Source organism: Macaca fascicularis, chromosome 6, assembly GCF_037993035.2.
Source record: "Macaca fascicularis isolate 582-1 chromosome 6, T2T-MFA8v1.1".
NCBI classification, from domain to species: domain Eukaryota; kingdom Metazoa; phylum Chordata; class Mammalia; order Primates; family Cercopithecidae; genus Macaca; species Macaca fascicularis.
In genome coordinates, this window is record NC_088380.1 from 66,571,891 (window position 1) to 66,597,455 (window position 25,565).

Below are 25,565 nucleotides of genomic sequence, written 5' to 3' on the forward strand. Positions count from 1 at the left end.
ACATCAAAAAGTGTATACACCAGGACCAAGCAGGGAGATTGCTGGCATGCAAGACTGGTTTAACATACAGAAATCAATGTGACACATCACATCAACAGAATGAAAGATAAAAACTACATGATCATCTGAATTACTGCAGAAAAAGCTTTCGACAAAGTCTGATATTTTTTCTTGATAAAAATTCTCAACAGTTTAGTTATAGAAGGGAAGTTTCTCAATGTAATAAAAGCCATTTATTAAAAACACACAGTTAACATTATAATCCATGGGGAAAAACTGAAAATGTTTCCACTAAGATCTGGTGCAAGGCAAGGACACACACTCTTACCACTTCTGTTCAGCGTAGAAGTACTAGCAAGATCAATCAGATAAGAAAAAGAAATAAAAGCCATCCAAATCAGAAAAGAGGCAGAATTATCTGTATTTGTAGAAAACATGATCCTATACATAAAAATATTTTAAAGATTTTAGCAAAAATAAAAAACCTGTTAGAATAAATGAATTCAGCAAAGTTACAGGATACAAAAATTAGCATACAAAAAATCAACATACAAAAATTAGCATTTTAATACACAACCTAACTGAAAAAGATATCAAAAAACCATCCCATTTATGACAGCATTAAATAACATAAGATACTAAGGAATAAATTTAAGCAAGGAGGTGAAAAATCTGTACACCAAAAACTATAAAACATTGATGAGAGAAATTAAAGGAGACCCAGATAAATGGAAGGATATCCCATGCTCATGAATCAGAAGAATTAATACTGTTAGAATGTTCATAGTACCCAAATCAGTATACATATGTAACATAATCTCTATCAAAATTCCAATGGCATTCTATACAGATATAGCAAAACAATCCTAAAGTTTGTATAGAATCTTAGAAGACCTCAAAGAGCAAAAATAATTCTGAGGAAGGAAAACAAAATTGGAAGCAACTTTGATTTAAAATTAATAAACACTTAGTTTCTGATCTAAAATTTTATTACAGAGCTATAATAATCAAAACAGTATGGTACTGGCATAAAAATAGGCACGTAGATCAGTGGAACAGAATAGAGAGCCTAGAAATCAATCTAAACATGTATGGTCAACTAATTTTTGATCAAAAAATTTTGATGAAAAATCTGCAGATGATCAATTCACTTATACAACATGGCATAGTATTTGTATATAACCTATCCACATACTTCTGTATACTTTAAATTATCTCTAAATTACTTATAACACCAAATATAGTCTAAACGGTATGTAAATAGTTGTTATACCATATTTTTTAATTTGTATTTTATTGTTGTATTGCTATTTTATCATTTTTTTCCCCATATATTTTCAGTGGTGGTTGATTGAATCTGTGACTGCAGAACCCATGGATTCAGAGGGCTGATTGTATACAGAGATCAGCAACAAAACAGTGGTTACCTGGGACATGAAGGGGTGGTTGGGAGAAGTAGGGAGACGTATGTCAAAGGATACAGAGTAGCAGATATGTAAGGTGAACAAATCTAGAGATCTAATGTTCATGAGGACTGTTGGTAATAAAATTGTACTGTGTGTGGGATTCATGCTAAATGAGTAGATTTTAGTTGCTCTTGCCACACACAAAAAGGGATAACTGTGAGATGATGTATATTTTAATTTGCTTCACTCTAGTAACCTTTTTACTGTCTATTCATATCCCAGAACATCATGTTATATCCCTTAAATATATACAATGAAATTTATTTTAAATACATAAAGTGCGAATTTTTAAGTGTTTATTAATTCGTTTAAAAATATCACTAATAAATCTATTACATGTTAACGTAAAGAACATATGGATCACTATACTTTACCTCTTTCTTTCTTCCTGATCTTGAAGTTCTGCCTTAATTTGTACAACCTCCTTTGTATGGCATATCTGATACATATCTTTAATTGATATAAATTTTCATTTTTAGTATTTTTTAACTTGCTTTACTGCCTATGCTTAACAAGGCAATCTTTTTTACTTTTATGTTCACATTTTAAACACAGTTGAACAAAAAAAAGTTATTAACAAACTTTTACAAGAAATTTCTTTTTCCTCAGAATGTCAGAATAAGTTCAGAAACTGAATATTGATTTTCCTTTTTAAGTTATGGAACAATGACATGAAAAGCTTCATATTTTCCATGTGGTAGGGAAAAGGATATAGATACAATTTTAATCTCATAAATACATGTGCACATGTATATGTGTTTGTGTATTTATAATCTATTAGTTATAATAGACTGAAGGGAACAGAGTAACATGTTAATAACGATATTTTGAGTCACGCGCTTACAGGTCATTTTTATTTTTTTCTACTTTTTGGTATTTTCCAGATTTTCTTCAGCGAAGTTTTAATGAATCTATTACTAGGGTTAAGTTAAGTGATTTAAGATATGTTTTCTGCATTCTGAAATGCCTTAATGAAAGGCAGTGGTTTTTCTTTTTTGGAAAGAAATGGTGATTTTTAATCTTTTAAGAAATGGCAGTAACTTTTGCTTTTAGCTTAGCCCTTATATTTTACCTACTGAAATGTAGTCAATTTGTAGATGTAACATTTGTAGTCATCTGAAAGTCTGGCAGCATATCTTAGTGGTTAAGTGTCTAGGATCTGGAGTTAAAAGACCCATGTTCAAATTCTAATTTCTGTTTGCTAGCAAGTAAATGTCTTAAGTTCTCTTAAGCCTCAATTTCTTTATAAATGAAATATATAAATTGTTTAGTAAAATGAAGTAATAATAGTACCTCATAGCATTGTAAAGCTTAAATGAAATTACTCATGCAGAGCTAAAACTTAGTTCAATGTCTGGCACATGGTAAACATGCCATAAATATTAGTGCTTTTTTTTTCTTTTCCCTGACTCTTTCTGGAAATCTAGGACCTCTCCCTTCTTCCTTCAAACCTAACAAAACATTGTTGTGAATTACAGGATTTTTTGAAATCAAGGATAAACATAATCCAAGACTTCGATATTCAACAGCCATTCCCTGTCCATAGGAATTTCCTACTGGTTATATTGGTTTCTATGCCCTGTATCACCGTATGTGTGGCTGGGCCTGTCTCTACAAACCAATGTGGTCTGCAGTGTGGTTTCCCAAGTGTGGTCTATAAGATGATTTTAGATGACACAGAGACAACCCTTTAAATTTTTTAAATCTATTTTTATGGGTGAGCAAAAAACACAACTAGCACATTAAGTCAGTGATTACATGAATATTTTTTAGAGTAAGGTAAAAATAAGTATTGAAGAAAAATGCAAATTATTGTAAAGAAAAATATTAGGATATAGTACTCTAAAGTATGCAAAAATTGCAAAGATGGTACTTGAAAGGCTGAAGTTTGGGATTCTGCTCTAGAGGCTCCTTCCCATGTCTGTGTCCAGGATGCTCATACGTTATCCCAGAAGCTCAGTAGAACAGGTGAAATCTGTCTTTTACCTAAATCCCTGTCATCTACAATATGCCTCGGGATCTCACCTTTTATTTTTTTTATCTTCCTTCCTTTCTTTCTTTTCTTAAAAACTAAATGACCTCCATATATTTCTAAACAAAGAAGTAGGAAATCTGCCATCCTCCTAGGGCAATTAGCTCAACAGCAACCAGCTTTAAAGTTTTTAAAGTTTAGAAAAATATACTGTTATATCTACAGTCTTTAAATCCATAGATCGTTGACCATTACTACCTTCCTGAATTCAAATCTGTGTTTCAATTAAATATAATATTGTTTAGTATTAAATAAAACAACTATGTACTCTTTTGCTTAATAATAGTCATTGAGTCCACCAATGTCAATTATTTTTGTTGTATTAGTACTTATTGAACCTATACATATATTGTATTAAATGTTTTTGTTACCAAGTTAATTTTTAAATGTAAATTAGATCCTAAAATTTTGACACTTGAGCAGGTACTTAAACTTGCTCTATTCACTAGGATGGACATTTTTTTGCTATGATAAATAGAGTTGTCTTTACAAATATTGCATGAAAGCATATTAGTATAAGTAAGTGTACAGTTTGTACATAATTCCTTACTCAGTGGGAGGCATAAATTCCATTCCCAATTCATAAAAATTGAACAAGTAGTATTTATTCCAAAAAAAGGGAGTAGTTTTACAGTAATTTATTGAGGAAATAAACGTATCTGATTACAAAGAATTTATTTAATAAGCTAATAGCTTTATTTTATATTACTAAAAGATGTATACTTTTTAAAAAAAATATTTATTTCACCTATTAACCAAAGGTTTATTCAGTGATTGTCCTGAAATTAAACTAGCTAATTAATTACTCTTCCTGTGTTTCCATACACACATGCATACACACAAACAAATAGGTATAACTTTTGATTTTTTTAATCCTTGGGAGACCTTACATGAAGTTGATAGACCTAAGAGTAGGAATAGAAAGTTAATTTTTTTGTTGCAGATATGCCTGTAATATATATGCATTTAGTACTGCTACTGAGAACTATAGACCTGTCTATCCTCTCCCCATGTGCTAAACTTTATTGATTACATTTAAAAACTTATAGACCACACATGTACTTTGAGGATCCCATGTATTTGCATTTTTATTTTAGACAATAGTTTTCCTCTCTATAACTGTTACTCCAAAAAGTCATTCTTACATTTCAGTAATTAGATAAGGACTATTGGAAGACATAGGTATTTGACTAACACATTTTGAAAATTGTCATATAAGCATACTTTAATGATGCTAAATTATAAATACTAAATTTATAGTAATTTGTTATGATGTATTTATATGTGAATGTAAATAGCGTTTTAGTAAAAATATGTGTACATATATTGAGCCTCTACTATGAGTGAAATGCAGTTGTCATTGTTGTATGCTCCTTGTACCCTAATCCTTCTTCCTACAACTTTTACTATCAGTCCTTTATCCTACTGTAAATTTACTGGATAAGATAAGCAAAAGGTAACTCCTCTTTGTAGAACTTGGGGAACCTCTGCATTAGGATGAAATCAGCCTAATTAAATGACCTCATAATGAAATGCAGAACTTCCTGACCACATACTTAAGGTTTATTAGCCGTTAATGGGTTGTCTATGAACTCCCAGCCTTTCACTTAATATTACTAAGATGGAAGAAATAAAACCAGCCATTGAGTCTTCTCAGGCTTTCCTTTTATGTCTTTCTTTCTCCTGTACAGTCACTCCCAGGAGTTTCCTGTCCACACTTAAAGGAATTTATAGTTAATAGAATCTCAGGTAGTGTAGGAGAGAGATTTGTAGGCATCAAGTTTGATTTATTTAATTATGTAAGTCAGTATATTTAGCATAGTGTAAGACTGGCTTAGGAGTGGTAAGAGAAAGGACTATTTTGTAAGGTCCAAATTTCTCTCCCTGGCTGGTCTGATCACTGTTAAGCCATGCTGCTCCCTTTATCATTCCTCACTGATGACTTCTCTGTCTCAGCTCACATTCCCCAGAGTAGGCAGGCACACTTGTTAAATAGTAGGAAGTAGAAAGCCTACCTGGTTTCCCCAGGCTCAAAGTTTCAATGAGAAAGAAGCATGTTTTGAAGCAACCATTTTGACAAAGCTGTTTTGAAAGATATAATGAAGACTTTCTGAAAACAGAAGAAAATAACAAATAGTTTTATGCCTCCTGTATAAACTTAAAGTATGCACTAATCAACTTTTATTGAGAGATATAAGCAATAGGCATTCTCATTACATTCTTGAATTCTCACCAACTTTTATTTTACTGTTCTCTCTGCTTTCATGTTTCTGCATTGCTGCTATTCCACTCCAGATATTTATCTCTCATCTGAAGAACCATAGACTTTGAAATTAAGATAAAAGATCAAAGGAAGACAAAACAGCAGCAGTTGGTCTCTCAATGTGGCTCTAACAGTAACATATGAACTTAGAAGCTTGTAAGTGCTCACCTTCAGTCTACCATAGCCATAACCAAACCAATGACCAGTTTTGTTATTCTTCTTTTAAATTCCCTAAAGAGCCAGTGATTAACATGGGCCACAGAATTCAACCTATGGCTTGGTTCCCTTGGGTTTGCCAGTGTATTAGGGACAGGGTGGTTGCAGGTCTTGTGGTTCGTTACATACTTGGTAACAGCCATGAATATCGATTTTCTTGGGTGATTGCAGCAGCCATTGCTACCTGTAAGATATCCATGTAAGTCAGAAGGAGTTGAACTTGCTGTTGATTATTAAAATATTTTTTATTGGCCATTAGTGCTCTATAGGATTAATTTTTTTGCTCTTTTTCTGTACATTAAATCTAGATTTATTTATTTATTTATTTTTTGAGATGGAGTCTCACTCTGTAGCCCAAGCTGGAGTGCAGTGGCGCGATCTCGGTTCACTGAAGCCTCTGCCTCCCGGGCTCAAGCAATTCTCGTGCTTCAGCCTCCTGAGTAGAGTAGCTGGGACTACAGGTGTGTGCCACCATGCCTGGCTAATTTTTTGTATTTTAGTAGAGATGGGGTTTCACCATGTTGCCGAGGTTGATCTCGAACTCCTGAGCTCGGGGGATCCCCCTGGCTTGGCCTCCCAAATTGCTGGGATTACAGGCGTGAGCCACTGCAGCTGGCCTACCATTAATTTTTGTACGCTGTGGTAAATAATTATAAATTTTTGCAGTAGTTTAGAATTTGCCTTTTGTAATATGCCTAATTCAAAATGAAATCTATTCTCTTTTTCCTGTTAATTTAATTCTTCAACCATATAAGGGGTTATGCAATATTAAAAGATTAATTGTAGTAACTACTGTATCATAGGTTCGTTTAAAAATGTATTAATGACTTTTGTCTTGTAGGACAAACTATTCGAGAGAAGAGAATTGTAGAAGGAGCAAATAAAAAAGAAGTAGACTATGAAATAGGGGATATTCCAACAGAATGGGAAGGTAAGTTTCTGCTTTTAGTGGAATCTCCTGGGAGGTAAATTGTATAACAATATACAAACTCAATAAGAGCATATATAATTATATACTGTATCTCTTTGCAAAAAAGTTTTAGTCTCTGAATGTTTGAAACTGTTTTTTTAACATTGCATTTCTTTGGAAGTTGTAAAGGTGCCGAATTTTAGTAAGCAGATGCATGTACAGCAAAAAGAACTATTAAGCATTAGTAGAGCTGGCACTAAGGTGAGGCAAGCCAAAATCCTAAGATGCAAAATTTAAGCAGGCACTCACTTTCATGTAGTGACCCAGCACTTGCACAGTGTTAGGATTTGAATCCTGTTTCTGGCACTCACTACACACATGAATTTGCAAAGTAATTTAAACTTTTAATTTTTTCTTTTATAAATTATTCATGATACTTGCTGCAGATACCATTTGGAGTATTTTTTCAACTCACAATAACTCTATGTTAACTGACCTCCTGTTAAGACAAGGATGGATGCTTGATCTCTTTCCTAAGACTTTGAAATTAAAATAAAAGATCAAAGGGAGACAAACAGCAGCAGTTGGTCTCTCGGTGTGGGTCTAACAGTAACATATGAACTTAGTACCTTGTTAGTGGTCACCTTCAGTCTACCATCAAAGTTTTATTGCATAAAAAAGCTAATTGATTTTAGAAAAGGTGATATTGCAGAAAAAGCTGATTTACTGAGAAGAAAATGGAAACTAGTTCACAATGAGAAGCACATAGACAGAATATTTCCTAGTTTTCCAACAGCTTTCTGGTTCCCAGTTCAGTTTCTCTCTGAGTGAAGTTCAGCTGCAAGACTGAGTTCAAAATGGCACCTGATAACCATGTTATGTATTTCCGTTTTTTTGCTTACCAGTTCCTAGCATAGTGCCTGGCACATCGTAAGGCACCTAGTAGGTACTTAATCAGTATGTATTGAATACATGAAATCTAGCTTGAGTTAGCTTTTGGTATGTGCAACTAAAAGAGCCTTAACTGAAACCTCAATACCTTTATTGTGTATATCGCTTAACACATATCAAGTATTTACCTGCATGCCTGATATTATGCCATTACTTTACCATCACTGTGTTTAATTATCACAAAATCCCATAAGGTAGACACTGTAATTAACCCAGTGTATTAGGTCATTTTCACACTGCTATAAAGAAATACCCAAGGCTGGGAGTGGTGGCTCACGCCTGTAATCCCAGCATTTTGGGAGGCCGAAGCGGGAAGATCATCTGAGGTCAGGAGTTCGAGACCAGCCTGGCTAACATGGTGAAACCCTGTTTCTACTGAAAATACAAAAAATTAGGCCAGGTGTGGTGGCTCACGTCTGTAATCTCAGCACTTTGAGAGGACAAGGCAGGCGGATCATGAGGTCAAGAGATCAAGACCATCCTGGCCAACATGGTGAAACCCTGTCTCTACTAAAAATACAAAAATTAGCTGGGCATGGTGGCACGTGCCTGTAGTCCCAGCTACTCGGGAGGCTGAGGCAGGAGAATCACTTGAACCTGGGAAGCAGAGGTTGCAATGAGCTGAGATCACGTCACTGCACTCCAGCCTGGTGACAGAGCGAGACTCCATCTCAGAAAAAAAACAAATTCAAAAAATTAGCCAGGTGTGGTGACACAGGCCTGTAATCCCAGCTACTCAGGAGGATGAGGCAGGAGAATTGCCTGAACCTGAGAGGTGGAGGTTGCAGTGAACTGAGATTGCGCCATTGCACTCTGGCTTGGGCAACAAGAGCAAAACTCCGTCTCAAAAAAAAAAAAAAAAAGAAAGAAATACCTGAAACTGGGTAATTTATAAAGGAAAAAGGCTTAATTGGCTCACAGTTCTGCATGGCTGGGGAGGCCTCAGGAAACTTACAATCATGGCAGAAGGCAAAGGGGAGGCAAGCACCTTCTTTGCGTGGCAGCGGGAGAGACAATAATGAAGGAGGAACTTCCAAATACTTACAAAGCCATCAGATCTCATGAGAACTCACTCACTTCACAAGAACAGCATGGGGGAAACCGCCCCCATGATCTAATCACGTCCCTCCTTCTACACGTGGGGATTACAATTAGAAATGAGATTTGAGTAGGGACACAGAGCCAAACCATATCACCCATTTAATAGATGGAGTACGTAAGGCCTAAAAAGATTAGTTAATTTGCCTGGGTTATATAGCTTCATACACGGGTAAACAGTAGGCTCATTGCTTCTTGGTTGGCATAGTATGATATCTTACATGTGTTAGCTATAGGCATTATGTTACTTTTATGCCAGCATGTGAATGTAAACATCATTTCAGTAAAAATATTTTTCCATTTCTACTTACTAGCTATGAAGATACTAGAACTATGATTTTTAAAAACCACAAAAATAAGTAGATACCAAAGGTTTTTTGAAGAAATACAAAATATAAATTGGCAACTTCTAGGAGGGGTAATTGAGCTTTCTTATTTTAGCAGACTCTCCAGTGTTATAAACTACATTTACAATTCTTGGATAATGCGTGCACCTTCTTAGAGTTAGTTTGTTTTTATCATTTTTTCCAATAATAGTATAGAATTAAGATGTTTATAGAAATAAGTTATAAATAAATGAGTAGGTAATGATTCATTTTTCAGCCTTTGAGACTTTCAGAGAGTTTGAATGAAGTTCTAATCTGTTTATGGCTGTCCTGATCTAGTAATTTGGCATAACTCTCCCACGGGACACATGTTTAAAACAAATGTATCAATCAAACACTAAACAAAAATTATTTTTATGGTGGTACACATTAAATGTGAAAAATAATAGCTCAACACCATGAAAAAGTAAATTAAGTATTTTCGGGTTCAGATGAATATTATATTTATCAATTATTAGAATACTGGGACCTGCATGTTGCATATTCTCCCACAGTGTAGATTAAACAATGTGCCCTTTTTCTTCATTTATTTAGTAGGTATCTATTAAGGACCTCTACATTCATAGAGCTTATGTTCTAAGGTGGGAGAAAGACAATACACCGGATAAATAACCGTACTATATTGTATGTTAATGGCCCCAGATAATAAAGCAGGGAAAGGGCATAGGGAGTGTTGGGGAAGGTTTTGCAGTTTTTTGGTTTGTTTGTTTGTTTGTTTTGTTTTTTGAGACGGAGCCTCGCTCTGTCGCCCAGGCTGGAGTGCAGTGGCGTGATCTCAGCTCACTGCAAGCTCCGCCTCCCGGGTTCACGCCATTCTCCTGCCTCAGCCTCCCGAGTAGCTGGGACTACAGGTGCCCACCACCACACCTGACTAATTGTGTTTTTGTATTTTTTAGTAGAGACGGGGTTTCACTGTGTTAGCCAGGATGGTCTCCATCTCCTGACTTCATGATCTGCCCGCCTCGGCCTCCCAAAGGGCTGGGATTACAGGTGTGAGCCATGGCGCCCAGCCGTTTTGCAGTTTTAAATAGTGTTCAGAAAAGACTTTACTGCGATGACTTCCGAATGAAAACAGAAGGAGCTAGTCATGCAGCTAACTAGCTGAGGAGCAATACTGGAGAGCAAGTACAAAAGCCCTGAGGCAGGAACATGCTCAGATGTTTAAAGAACAGCAAGGAAGCCAGTGTGATTGGGATAGAAGGAGAGAGAAATTAATAGATAAGGTTAGAGAGTTAACAGGATTGTCTATCTGTGGGGCCTTGTAGGCCATTTTAAAGACTCTGGCTTTTACTCTTAGTGAGACTGGAAGCCATTGTAGGGTTTTGAAAAGAGTAGTCATATATTCTGCGGTATATTTAACAGGATCACTATGGCAGCTGCATTGCAAATAGACTTAGGGGAACATAGGCAAAATATGGAGTCAGAAAGTTCTTGTCATAATTTAGGCAAGAGTTTAATTGTGACTTGGGCCAGAGTAACAGTGGGAGTGGAAAGAAGAAGTTGCATTCCAGATCTATGGTAAAAGTAGGACCAACAGGATTTGATGACATACTGGATATGGAACATGAGAGGAAAGCAGACAGTAATTACTCTTAAGCTGTTTTGTCCTCACCTGGAAAAAGGAGTTGCTGTTAACTGACGTGTGCAGGACGGTGAAAGGAGCAAGTTAGGGGTGGAAAAATGAAATCAATTTTGGACATGCTAAGTTTGAGATGCCTATTAGACATCCAAGTAGAGATGTTAAATTGTATATGAGCCACGAATTTAGTGGACATATCTGTACTAGAGATATAATTTGGGAGTTGTCAGCAAATAAATGGTATATAAAGCAATAAGACTGAAGAGATCACACACAGAATGAGTGTAAATACAAAATGGGAAATTCAAACAGTGACCCTTAGGCTGCTCCAAAGTTTAGAGACAATGGAGACCAAAAAGGAGCTGCCAGTAAAGTAGGGGAAAAAAAGAAACGTGTCATGTACTAGAAGCCAAATAGCAAGGAGGAAGAAGTAATCAAAATATCAAATGAGGACTGAAAATTAACTCTGCTTTAAGAACAGGGACGTCTGACAAAAATAGTTCTGTAGAGTGGTAGGAGCAAATGCATGATAGGAAAAAAAGTATAGCAAGGGAGGATTTGGAGAGACTGAGAATAGGCAGTGTTTATGAGGAGTTTATCTGTAAAGAAAAGGAGAATGATGAAGCAGTAGTTGGAGAGGAAAATGGAGTCAATAAATATTTTCTTTTGTTTTAAAGACAGAAGAGAATTTTGTAATAGTGATGGGAAACATCCAGTCAGAAAGAAAAATTACAGGAAAGAGGAAGTCCTTGAGAAGACAAGATGAGGCAGGATCTAGTAAACAGGTGGAAGAATTGGCCTTTGAACAAAAGGAAAAGTCATCAATAGTAATAGCAGAAAAAGAGTCTGGGCATATATGCAGGTAGATGGGTAGATGTGTAGTGAGAAATTGTGTAAATTCTCTTCTAATTCTTCCTAATGAAGAAGAGTGATTTAAGTAACTTCCTAAGTATCAATAGCAACTAGAACTCAGATTTGAACCCAAATTATCTGCTTCCAAATTTTTACTCAATATTATATTATACTGCCTACATCATTTATAATTTGGCTAACTCCTATTTATTACTCAAGTTTTGGAGTGGACATTGATTCCCTTTGTAAGCTTTTTCTGACCTGGCCCCTTACCCCCAGTGATAGGTGAGATGTTCCTTTTTTTTTTGTTTTCATCTTACTTTGGACCTCTTCCAATCATGACACTTAACACACTATGGGGGGTTCCTTGTTTACTTATCTGCATCCTCCACCCTAACTAGAAGATTTTTTAGAAAAGAATCCTTACCTTATTCATTTTTGTATTCTCAGGGCCTAGCTCAATAGTTTATATTAAGTAAATATAAGCTCAATCAACATTTGTTGAATGAATGCATTTCAAATTGAAAGTATGTTATGTAAGTATGTTTAAGGAAAAGGCATTTTGGGGAGTCTGCTGACTTGCTGAAAATAGTCTGTTTTAAGAAGAAAGACGTGGAACAGCAGACCAGATCAGTTTTTTTCAAATATATAGAAGATTCGATCAGGTACAGTGGCTCACGCCTATAATTTGGGAGGTTGAGGCAGGCAGGTAACTTGAGTCCAGGAGTTCTAGACCAGCCTATATGACGTGTGAAACCCCGTCTCTACCAAAAATACAAAAAATTAGCCAGGTGTGGTGGCACATACTTGTAGTCCCAGCTACTCGGGAGGCTGAGGTGGAAAGATTGCTTAAGCCTGGGAGACAGAGATTGTAGTGAGCTGAGATCGTGCCATTGCACTCCAGCCTGGGTGACAGAGTGAGACCCCGTCTCACAAGAAAAAAGAAAACATAGAAGATTCTTGGGCAAAGATTCAGCTGTGGGAGATAGTATAGTACTAACTACTGGGCAATGTTACAAAGTTTCAGTGAACCTTGTAAGTTTAATTCATGGCATTATTTGTAGTTCTTATGTAGAGGCTCTCATATTTGTCTCTCTATAATTCAGATTGTTGTATTTATCTTTCATTTTTGTTATTTTTCTTGTTTTTGGTAAGTTTAAGCTTGTTTCCTGTTAACGGTAATACACATTTTTTATGAGAACCCTAAAATACATGCAAAGCAGAATATAGTTGGAAGAGGCAGAAAGGCCCTGATCCAGTTAAGCTTTACTTATCACATGTACTCATTAAAACAGAATATTAAAAGCTCAGAAGAGAGTTAGGTAAAAATTACTTTTTAGGTATATTAGACCATACCTGTCTATCATTAACAGTGTTCATAATTAATATCTCAGTTTAAAATATCATACCCACTTTTATTGCTTTTAAGATTAATAATTGTTCATAATTATTCAACATGTCTTTCTCAGGCCACAGAAGTTCATCAAGAATTTTCAAAGTAAGCTTCATAAAATAATAGATCGAGATGGTGCTATCCCTGTTCTAGCATCAAGACCTACATTACATCCATGTTCTGCAATGGTCATTTACTACCTTGGTCGTTTTGGCAAAGGGATTTACCTCCCTATTTTTCATCTGTAAAACTAAAATGCTGAGTTCAAACCCTTTAAGCCTCGATCTATCTCTAATGCTCTATGATTCATGACTCAAGAAGTATCTGAAATCGACTCACATTGCAACGCAGAATCTCTGGACTTCCAGAGCAATTTGGTTGAATCTCCAGTACACTTGAATAGAAAAGATTAGAGAGGATATTCTTGCATTGTTTCTGACCTTAGCATTCAGTCTTTCACCATTAAATATGTTGTTTGTAGATTTTTCTCATAGATGCCTTTATAAAGTTGCAGAACTTCCTTTCCTTAATGGGGCCCTCTGCCAATCTTGTAGGGTTTGTTCTCTATGTAGCTGTCACCCAACTGGTACTCTGAACTGTGAACTTACGTGACCTTGGTCTCCCTAGACTCCCAGCTCCATCTTCTTAATGTGTATAGCCTGCTGGGTTTTGACAGGATTCCCTCCCTGGGGCACAACCGAAACTCAAAGCGGTAAGCTGGGGCAATTGTGAGGGCAGCCTTCGTTTATTTAACATTCTCTGAGACCACCGTGTTACATTTTTCAATGTCCATTGTTTTGAAGATTGTTATTTTATGTAATTTGTCCTTGTTGCTCCATCTTGACTCAAAGCAAAAGGCAACTTTTTTTAAAAGATAACTTAATACATTTGAGATTTGCTTGTGTACTTGCATGAATCAGTAAGTTTATTCCTTTTTATTGCTGACTAGAATTCTGTCATATTGATATATCTTTTTGCATTAACTAGTTGAAAGACATTTGAGTCCTTTCTACTTTATAGCAATTATCAGTGAAGTTGCTATATTAATTCATATATACATTCATGTACAAATCTGTGAACAGAAATTTTCTTTCAAATAAATCCTTGGGCAGGATTGATAGGTTTTATTTTAAGTATAGGTTTGAGTTTATGAAAAACTGCCAAGATATTTTTCAATGTGGCTGTACCATTTTGTATTTAAGTGTAAATTTGATTTTATAAAAAATTGTCAAGATATTTTGCAATGTGGCTGTACCATTTTGCATTCTCATTAGTAGTGTATGAGAGTTCAAGTTGTTCATCATCTTCTCCAGCCATTGCTGTTGTCAGTTTCATTACATTTAAGCCATTCTAACTGGTTTTGATATCTCATTGTGGTTTTAATTTTTATTTTTCTAATGACTAATGACCTAGAGCATCTTTTCATGAACTTATTTGCCATCTGTATATCTTCTTTGGTGTACTGTTATTTATATCTTTTTGCCCAGAATTTTTTTAATTAAAAAAATTACTTAGTTTTGAGAATTTCCTATGTATCATAGATACAAGTCCTTTATCAGAAATGTGATTAGCAAATATTTTTTCACAGTCTGTGCCTTGTCTTTTCACTCTCTTGACAGTGCCTTTCAAAGAGTACACATTCTTAATTATAATGAATTCCAGTTTATCAATGTTTTTGCTTTTATATATCATGGTTTCAATGTTGTATGAAAGAAATCTTTGCCTAACCTGAGGTCAAGAATATTTTCTCCTGTGATTTCTTCTAGAAGTTTGGGGTTCTACAGTTTTGAGTTTTACATTAAAGTCTATGATACATTTTGAATTAATTTTTGTGTAGGTATCAATTTCATGTTTTATATGGCAATCTAATTTTCCACCACCGTTTTTTTAAATGAACACTACTTTTTCCATTGAATTGCCTGAGCAACTTTGTCAGACATCAATTGACTACAGATGTGTCTATTTCTGCATTTTTCTATCCATGGAGTTACTTATTTATCCTTTTGCTAGTGCTGATTATCTTGATTACTGAGGCTTTGTAACAAGTCTTGAAATAAATCATTTTGAGTCTGCCAACTTTTTTCCCAAAATTTTTGTCATGGTTAGTTAGGGCCTGTATAATGTTTTTACACTTCGTGTGCAGTTTATTGTACATCAATTATACCTCAATAAAGCTGTAAAAGAATAATGTAGCCATCTTGGAAAAATAAATTACTGAATGAAGATAGTAATAATGATACCAGCAGGAGATATAATAAAAAAGTGTCAGAACTGACCCTTTTCCCAGTCTCAGGATTTGACTTAATCCAGAAGACTGTTTGAAACATGGATTTGCCCCAATCTCTTTAAATGAAGAAACTCTTTAAATGAAGAACCTCACCATAGATTAGTCTTGAGATACTAAGTTATATAATATGAAGTTATCCCAAGTAACAGATCAAATGTAAAGATCAAATGCCCAGACAAACCTCTGTAATTTTTCCAGAGATATTTAAAGTTGTATCATATTCAATCCAGGGCTTTCCAAAGTTTCTTTAAATTTAATGATAAATGTTTTGAAATCTTTTCTGAGGTTTCTTAATAGCAAAAGCAAAAACTTACATACCATTGGGAATCGTTTGTTCTTCCTGTTGCGATAAAAATGCCTGTAGTAAAAACTTTAACAGAAATAAACAACAATCTAGCAAGGAACTAAAAATATATTTCTTCATCAGCATACGTTATTGGAAAGCCAACAGAAAGCATGGCTGAAGGAACAAAGTATGAAGGGCACTGCACTGCCAAATGGATGTTAAAAATGTTTTTAGCATGTCTTCACTTATGACAGAAAGACCATACTTCTTAATTTTTGTTAGTCCCCAAAGCAAAGATAAACTGGGGAAGATATAGCCTCAACAGTAAATGACCCACTTAATAAAAACAATGATTCACAGGCGAAAAAAAATGTGCATGAGTATAAGTATTGATGGAGCTGCTGCTTTAGGCTGCAAGGACCTAGAATGAAGTTACTGAGATCATGCAAATAGAATTCATCATTCTTGGGGAAGAAATAGAAGCCAAGAATGCACGTGTATACTTTATTTTTTAGAGATGGGGATCTTGCTATGTGGCCCATGCTGGTCTCAAACTCCTGGCCTCAAGCAATCCTCCAGCCTCAGCCTCTTAAGTAGTTGGGACTACAGACACACACCACCATGCCTACAAGTACACTTTACTTTTCTTTCTTTCTTTTTTAAATTTTAGATTCAGGAGTTACATGTGCATGTTTCTTACATGGATATATCGCATGATTCTGAGGTTTGGGCTTCAACTGAACCTGTCACCCAAATAGTGAGCATGGTACCCTCCCTCGTTTCTGTTGTTCCCATTTTTATGTTCATGTATACTCAGTATTTAGCTCTCACTTATTAGGGAGAACATGAAGTATTTGGTTTTCTGTTTCTACATTAATTCACTTTGGATTATGTTCTCCAGATGCATCCATGTTGCTGCAAAGGACATTACTTCATCCTTTCTTATGACTGCATACTAGTCCATGGTGTATATGTACCACAGTTTCTTTATCCAATCTACAATTGATGGGTATCTAAGTTGATTCCATGTATTTGCTATTGTGAATAGTGCTGCAATAACCATGCAAATGCATGTGTCTTTGTGGTAGAACGATTTCGTTTTCTTTGGGTATATACTCAGTAATGGAATTGCTAGGTCAAGTGATAGTTCTATTTTTATTAGTAGTTCTTTGAGAATCGCCAAACTGCTATCCACATAGACTGAACTAATTTATAGTCCCACCAACAGTGTATAAGTGTTCCCATTTCTTTGCAACTTCACCAACATCTGTTATTTTTTGACTTTTAATAATAGCCATTCTGACTGGTGTGAGATAGTATCTGATTGTGGTTTTGATTTGCATTTCTCAGATGATTAGTGATCTTGAGTATTTTTTTATGTTTGTTGGCCACGTGTATATCTTTTGAGAAGTGTCTGTTCATGCCCTTTGCCTACTTTTTAATGGTGGTGTTTTTTTCTTTTTGATTTATTAAAGTTTCTTATAGATTCTGGATATTATACTTTGATGTCTTACATTTAAGTCTTTAAACCATCTTGAGTTAATTTTTGTATATGGTGAAAGGTAGGGGTCAACTTTCATTTGTCTATGTATGGCTAGCCGGTTATCCCAGCACCATTTATTGAATAGGTTTTTCATTCCCTATTGTTTATTTTTGTTGCTTACTGCAACCTCTGCCTCCTGGGTTCAAGCAATTCTCCTCCCTCAGCCTCATGAGTAGCTGGGATTACAAGCACACACCATTACGCCCAGCTAATTTTCTATTTTTAGTGGAGATGGGATTTCACCATGTTGGCCGGGCTGGTCTCGAACTCCTGACCTCAAGTGATCTGCCCACCTCAGCCTCCCAAAGTGCCGGGATTACAGGTGTGAGCTACCCCTCTGGTCTGTAGTTTCAACTATAGATCTTGCACATGTTTTATTAAATTAATACCTAAGTGTTTCTTGATTTTTTTTTTGGTGCTGTTGCTAGTTTTTTTAAAATATCAATTTCAAATTATTCATTGATAATACATAGTAATACAATTGATTTTATATATCAACTGTGTACTTTAAGTGACATTGTTAAACTCACTTATCAATTGTATCATCTTTACTGTAAACTTCTTGTGGTTGTCTGCATAAACAGTCTTTTCTTTCTGTTTCTTCTATTCTCATGTGTAAGCCTTTGTTTTTTCTTGCCTTACTGTACTGGCAAGGAACCTCCACAATAATGATGAGTAGAACTGGTAAAAGTGAACAACTTTGCCTTGTTCTTGATCTTAGGGGGAAAGCATTCAGTTTTTCACTATTAGGTGTGATATTAGCTGTAAGGTTTTTTAGATGCCTGCTGTCAGATTAAAAAGCTCTCTTCTATTCCTAGGTTGCTGGTAGTTTTTATCATGAATGCTGTTGGATTTTGTCAAATGTCTTTTCTTCATTTATTGAGATTATTTTTATGATTATTTTCTTTCATTCTGTTAATATGATTTATTACATTGATTGATTTTATTTTTAAATTATCCTGTCTTTTCATTGCGGTAAAGTATACATAACATAAAAATTTCCATTTTAGCCATTTTTGAGTATACAGTTCAGTGACTGTAGGTACATTCACTGTTTGCAACTATCAGCAACATTCATCATCAGAACTTTTTTCATCTTCCCAAACTGAACTTCATGCCCATTGAAAAACAACTCTCCATTTCCTCCTTTTTCCCAGTCTTTGGCAACCACCATTCTACTTTTTGTCACTATGAATCTGACTACTCTAAGTACGTCATAGAAGTTGATCCATACAGTATTTGCCCTTTTTATGTCTGGCTTATTTATTTCCCTCAGCATAATGTCTTCATGGTTCATCCATGTTATAGGATATATCAGAATTTCATTCCTTTTTTTGGGCTGAATAATATTCCATTGTATATATAGATACCACATGTTGTTTATCTCTTCATCAAATGATGGACACTGGAGTTGCTTCCCCCTTTTGATTATTGTGAATAATGCTGCTATGAATGTAGGCATACAAATATCTGTAGATTTAAACCTATGTAAGTAGGTACAGTAAATTTAAATGGTCTAGAAATGCCACACAAAAAGCAGAAATTGTCAGAATGACATAGAAGACAGCTACATCAAACAACATGACCCAATTGACATAGGACACTCCACTGAGCAATTGTAAAATGCACATTTTTTTCCATGTGCTCATGGAACATTCACCAGGATGGGCCACATATTCTTTCCAGAAATGTAGGAGATAGGAATACTTCTGTACTCATTTTATCAGGCCCTGTTTCACCTGATATTAACCCGACAGAAACAATAAAGAGATTCTACAAACCAATATCCTACATAAACATAGATATAGAAATCACTAACAAAATATTAGCAACCTGAATCCAGCAATATATAAAAAGGGCAGTATACCACGACCATGTGGAGTTTATCCCACTAATACAGATTGGTTTAACATTTGAAAATCAATTTATATTCAGCATAATAACAAAAAGGAGAAATATCATGAGTTAATTCCAGTTGGTACAGAAAAGAATTGATAAAAATTCAATATACATTTATGATTAAAAATTCTCCACAAACTTAAAATAGAAAAGAAGCATAAAGGGCATTAAGGAGGGGGAAAAAAAATTTATAGTTTACCTCACATTCAATGGTGAAAGAACACTGTCCCCCTAAGATTGGGAACAAGACAAGGATATCTTCTTTGACTATTTACATTTCACATCATCTTGGAAAATCCTTGTCAATGCAATAAATCAATAAAAATAAATGAAATGAATACAGATAAGAAACAGGTGATGTAAGATGTAACAGGTGATGAATACAGATAAGAAACATGTAGACAATCTACAAAAAGTATGTAAAAATTAAGTGAATTTTGTAACTTTTCAAGATAAAGGGGAATATAAAATCAATTATATATCTACATAATAATACCAAACAATTCCTAAGTAAAATTTTAAATTATATTACTTAAAATACTATTAAAAACTTGAAGATTTAGGGATAAATGTGCAAAAATAAATCCAAGACCTTTACACTGAAAAACATAAAATATCAGCCGGGTGAGGTGGCTCACGGCTACAATGCTAGTACTTTGGGAGGCTAAAGTGGGAAGATCAGTTGAGGCCAGGACTTGCAGTCCAACCTGGACAACATAGCTACACCTTGTCTCTACAAAAAGTAAACGCTTTAGCCAGGCATGGTGGTGTGCACCTGTAGTCTTCCCAGCCTACTCGAGAGCCTGAGATGGGAGAATCACTTGAGTCCAGAAGTTTGAGGTTATAGTGAGCTGTAATCACTCCACAGCTCTCCAGCCTGGGTGACACAGCAAGAGCCTGTCTCTTAAAAAAAAAAAAAGAAAGGAAGAAAAGAAAAATATAAAATATTACTGAGAAAAATTAAAGAAGACTTAAATAGAGAGATGTACAATTTTCATAGATCAGAAGAGTTAATACTTAAAAGATATTATTTCCCTTCAAAATGATCTGTAAATTCAGTGCCCTCCAATCAAAATACTAGCAGCCTTTTTGGAATTGATATGCTGATTTTAAATTTTGTATTAACATACAGAGAACCTAGAATACTCAAAACTTTTTTTGAGAAAGAACAAGAATGGAGAATTTAACTTAATATAAACCTACATTTATCAAGGTGGTTTGGTACTTATGTAAGGATAGTTATAAAATTAATGGAACCAACCTGAATATCTAGAAATTTTCTCACACTTATATGGTCAATTGATTTTTCAATAGCAAAGAAAATTCTTTCCAATAGCTTGTGTTGAACAACTGAATTTCCATATGGAAAAATACAAACCTTGAACATATTCTTATATAATCCCCCAAGAAATTTAACTTGGGATTTATCACAGACCTAAATATAAAGCTAAAACTAATAAACTTTTAGAAGAAAAAGATGAACAAAAATCTTTCAATTATGAGTACTCAAAAAGCTATTAGATAGGACCCTAAAACACAGTTTTAAAAAAAATGATAAATTGGACTTCACTAAAATTTTACAGATTCTTATTTTTAACAGATTTATTAGAGCAAAGGAAAATACAAGCCATAGACAAGGAGAAAAATTTGCCATACATGTCTAACATCGAATTTGTATTCAGAATATGTAAAGGACTCTCACACCTCAGTAAGAGAAACATTAATTTTAAAATGGGCAAAAGGTATAAACAGACACTTTACCAAAGAGGATTTATGGTGTGGACTAAATGTTTGTGGTTCCCGCACACTCTTCTACCCCATTCATGTGTTCAAGCCCTAACTCTAAATATGATGGTATTTAGAAATATGGGACCTTTGGGAGGTAATTAGAGTTAGATGAGGTCATGAGGGTGAGACCTTAATGATGATATTAGTGCCCTTAGGAGAAGAGGCACCAGAGAGCTGTACTCTCTCCCTGAGCATGCACAAAAAAAGAAGTCATGTGGGTACACATTGAGAAGATGGCTGCCTACAAGCCATGAGAAGAGGCCCCAGAAAGAATCCGATTATACTGGCACCTTGATCTCAGACTTCCAGCCTCCAGAACTGTGAGAAAATAAATTTCTGTTGTTTAAGCCACCCAGTCTGTGGTGATTTGTTATGGCAGCTGAAGCAGTCTAAGACAATACGTAAAATCAGTAGTCATCAAGGGATGCTAATTAAAACAACAGTGAAGTACCACTACATACAACTAGACTGACTAAAATTTTAAAAATTGACAATACCAACAAAACTGACAATACATTCATGAAGATGTAAGTACCTGAAATTTTCATGTATTTCTGACTAGAGTGTAAAATGTTGCTACTACTTTGGAAAACAGTTTATTAGTTCTTTAACAGTTTAAACATACACTTATCCTACAACCTGGACATTCTAAGGCTAAGTATTCACCCAGAGGCATAAATACATAAGTCCAACCAAATTCTTGTACCCGAATTTTCCCAGCAGCTTCATTCATAATAGCCAAAAACTGAAAACCACTAAAATATCCAACAAGTGAGAGGATAAACAAATTGTCATACTTCCATGCAAAGGAATACTACACATCAGTAAAAAATAATGAACTGCTGATATGCTCATTGTGTTTGTTTTTATTGCTGTATGTCAACATTACCACAATAATAATAACTTAAAATAAGACACATTTATTATCTTACAGTTTCTGTGCATCAGGAGCCCAAGCACAGCCTAGCTAGGTTCTTTAGTTAAGGGTTTCACTAAGCTGTAATCACCCCAAGGCTGGGTTCTCATCTAGAGACTTGATTAGGAAAAACTCTACCATCCCACTTGTGTGGTTGTTGGCAGCATTCAGTCCGTTGCAGTTGTAAGACTGAGAGCTTCGCATTTTTGCTAGTTGTTGGCCAAAGACCACACTGAGTCCTAGAGGTCACTGGCAATTTCTTGCCAGTGGTGTTTCCCAATATGGCCACATTTTCCTTACAGCCAGCCAAGTGGAAGAATACTCCAGCCAAGATAAGCACCATAATCTTATATAATGTAATCACATGAGCACATATATCCCATCACCTTTGCCATGTTCTTATAATTAGAAGTCATGGGTCCTACCCTCACTGAAGGAGAAGAGATAATACAAATGTATGGATACCAGGGGTTGGTGATTGTATAGGCTACCTTAAGAATATCACTCATTGCCTGGGGTCTATGGGTAGGGTAAGGTGGGTGTTTCCATGTAAACAGACTGGGGAACTTTTATAGGTGATGGAAATGTTCTGTCTATTGATTGTGGTGCTAATCACAGGATTGTAAACATTTCTGTTAGAAGCTGTGGAATTGCACACATGAAATGGCTCACAGTATTTTGTAAATTATACCTCAATAAAGTTGATTAAGAAAAAAGACAGTAATAGCTATGAGCACCACAAAATTTGCAACTTAAAGATGCCAACTTAATTTAATGATATCCCTAAGATATCCTTAAAAGTCAATAATTGGAAAATGATTTGTTTCTTAATATATCCTTTGAAGGATTTTCACAGTGAAAACTGTGAATCTCTTATTTTTATAGTCCTTTATGAAGTGTCAACACTCAGAACTAGCAAAGATTATTTTTTTAAAGATGAGGCTTTATTACAGTCTCTTCCGTAAGTGAAGTAAGCACATATTTCTAATGTAATATCTTTTGGATGCAGACTATTGATAACCTTTCCATAATTTTGATTCTGAATGGTTACCTACTGGATCTGGTGATAGAATATTTCATTTACTTTAGCCTCTGCTGACAACGTTTCTAAAGGTGTATTTGCCATTTTTAGCACGTATGGAGATTTGAAAAATGTATGCTTCATGAAATATTTTCTTGCTTGATTCTTCTAGTCTTTTTAAGTGATTAATGGGTGCTTTAATTTGCATACTCACCTTTAATCTTATTATAGTGGGTTATATTATAATAGGAATATTAAAGTTCAGTGAAAATCCCATGCATACTGATGAGAATGCAAATGAACATTGATGAAAGAATGCTAGGATCATAAGGTGTAAACGGTCCAGTTATCTTGCTAAATTCATTTCAAACAATGTTTACATTATAATGAGAACTGATACAGACTTCACCACATAAATATCACTAGCAGTGGCAAAATTATATAATTTATAATTGGATAATGGTTCAGTTTCAGACTGTTTTGAAGTTAACAAAAACAACGAAGTAATGACTTCATATTAATGCAAACTTCAGCTGGTCATTTCCTTTGTATGTAGTAGTTGGGAAATTAGGTACGATTTTACAAATAAGCAGTCACGTTGAGCATTTCCGGCTGTAACCTTTACAGGATGCATAACAAATAGTAGTGGCATCACTCATCATCCCAACAGGACATTTCAAGTATCTGGTTATTATACAATTATAAATATACAAGCTTATTTCAGTAGTTATGTTTATATATCTGCATAAAACACAGATTCATTAAATGGTCATTGAAATTGAAGCTAAAAGAGGTCGCTTTGTCTTTATTAGAGACTAGTGTCACCTGACAGTAAATAGACTAGGTGATATTTATTATAATACATTCAGTTTTTAAGTTCTATTACATTCTTATATCAATTGATGAATTTGATAAACTTAAGCAAAACCAGTAAGCTTTAGAAAACATATAACAGTTTCTCCAACCTCTTTACTACCTTGGAATTTTTTTAATGATTTGTATTCAATTGAAGTATTTTTTTTTCCAGCCTTACAAGAGAACTGAAAATGCTATTTTATAGACTCATCAGTAGGGCAGATTGTTATTTAGAGTTTTTTTTCTGATGGTGACAATAGTGTGCATTATGCCATTATACTTGTTCAGCACGGTCTTATGCCCACTGGTGTGTGTTCATAGACTCTAGAATACATGATAATCATTAGTTAAAAGTATAATAATCAGTAATGATTTTTATTTTAAATAATATGAAAGTGTTTTTGCATCAATATATATATTTTTCACTAAAGGGATTATACTTAATGGTAGCCCTGGCACAGAGGTTGGCAAACTTCTTCTTTAAAGGTCCAGATGGTAAATATTTTAGGTTTTTTGTGGGCCACTTAGTTGGTTACAACTACTCAACTCTGATGTTGTAGCACAGAAGCAGCCACAGATAATATGTAAACAAATGTGTGTCTGTATTCCAGTCAACCTTATTTCTAGACACTGAAATTTTGAATTCTCTATGATTTTCATGTCATGAAATATTGTTCGTCTTTTGATGTTTCTGCAACCATTAAAAAATGTAAAACGTGGTGGGCTGAACTTGGCTTGCAGGCTATACTTTGCTGACACCTGCCTAGCAGTTGATTTTTCTAAACTTAGAATTAACTTCTACTCTACATTAAAACTGAGGATATATTGCTTAAAACCTTTTATAGATATATAGTTCATGTTGAGTTATTTTAAAAGGAAGCTCTTTTCTAGAAAAAAATTCTTAATTATACATAAATAACTTTATTTTTAAAAAAACTTTTATTTTAAGTTTGGGGTACATATGCAGGTTTGTTACACAGGTAAATGTGTGTCCAGAGATTTTGATGTGCAGATTATTTAATCACCCAAGTATTAAGCCTGGTACCCATTAGTTATTTTTCCTGATCCTCTCCCTCCACCCTCCAGTAGGCTCCAGTGTGTGTTGTTCCTTTCTAGGTATCCATGTGTTCTCATAATTTAGCTCCCACTTATAAGTGAGAACATTTGGTGTTTGGTTTTCTGTTCCTGTGTTAGTTTGCTAAGGATAATGGCTTCTGGCTCCATCCATGTCCCTGCAAAGGCATGATCTTGTTCTTTTTAATGGCTGCATGTATTCCATGGTGTATATCTAACATGTTTTCTTTATGCAGTCTATCACTGATGAACATTCAGGTTGATTCCATGTCTTTGCTATTGTGAATAGTGCTGCAATAAACATACACATGCATGTGTCTTTATAGTAGAAAGATTTATATTCTTCTGGGTTTATACCCAGGAATGGGATTGCTAGATCAAATGGTATTTCTATGTTTAGGTCTTTGAGAAATCTCCACACTGTTTTCTTCAATGATTGAACCAATTTACGCTCCTACCAACAATGTATAGCATTCCTTTTTCTCTGCAACTGCAACCTTGCCAGCGTCTTGTTATTTTTTGACTTTTTAATAATAGCCATTCTGACTAGTGTGAGATGGTGTGATTTGCATTTCTTTAATGATCAGTAATGAACTTTGATGTTGTTGTTGTTGTTGTTTTTTGAGACGGAGTCTCTCTCTGTCGCCCAGGCTGGAGTGAAGTGGCATAGTCTCAGCTCACTGCAAGCTCCGCCTCCCAGGTTCATGCCATTCTCCTGCTTCAGCCTCCCAAGTAGCTGGGACTACAGGC

General features: G+C 34.9%; 1 protein-coding gene across 10 annotated transcripts in view; it reads left to right on the top strand.

Moving 5' to 3' along the window:
• NDUFAF2 (NADH:ubiquinone oxidoreductase complex assembly factor 2) overlaps positions 1–25,565 on the top strand; it is a 197,697-nt gene that overhangs the window by 106,926 nt on the left and 65,206 nt on the right. For 8 of the 10 annotated variants that reach the window (XR_012413688.1, XR_012413687.1, XM_073993491.1 and 5 more), the window contains one exon: positions 6,819–6,908. Coding sequence is in view for 8 of the 10 variants with exons in the window: in XM_073993491.1 (XP_073849592.1) it covers positions 6,819–6,908 (90 nt within the window). In the remaining 2 variants the exon portion in view is untranslated. Of the gene's footprint in view, positions 1–5,793; positions 5,918–6,818; positions 6,909–13,773; positions 13,859–25,565 lie in introns of all 10 variants that reach the window. The other 2 variants (XM_073993493.1, XM_073993494.1) reach the window with 2 other exon arrangements.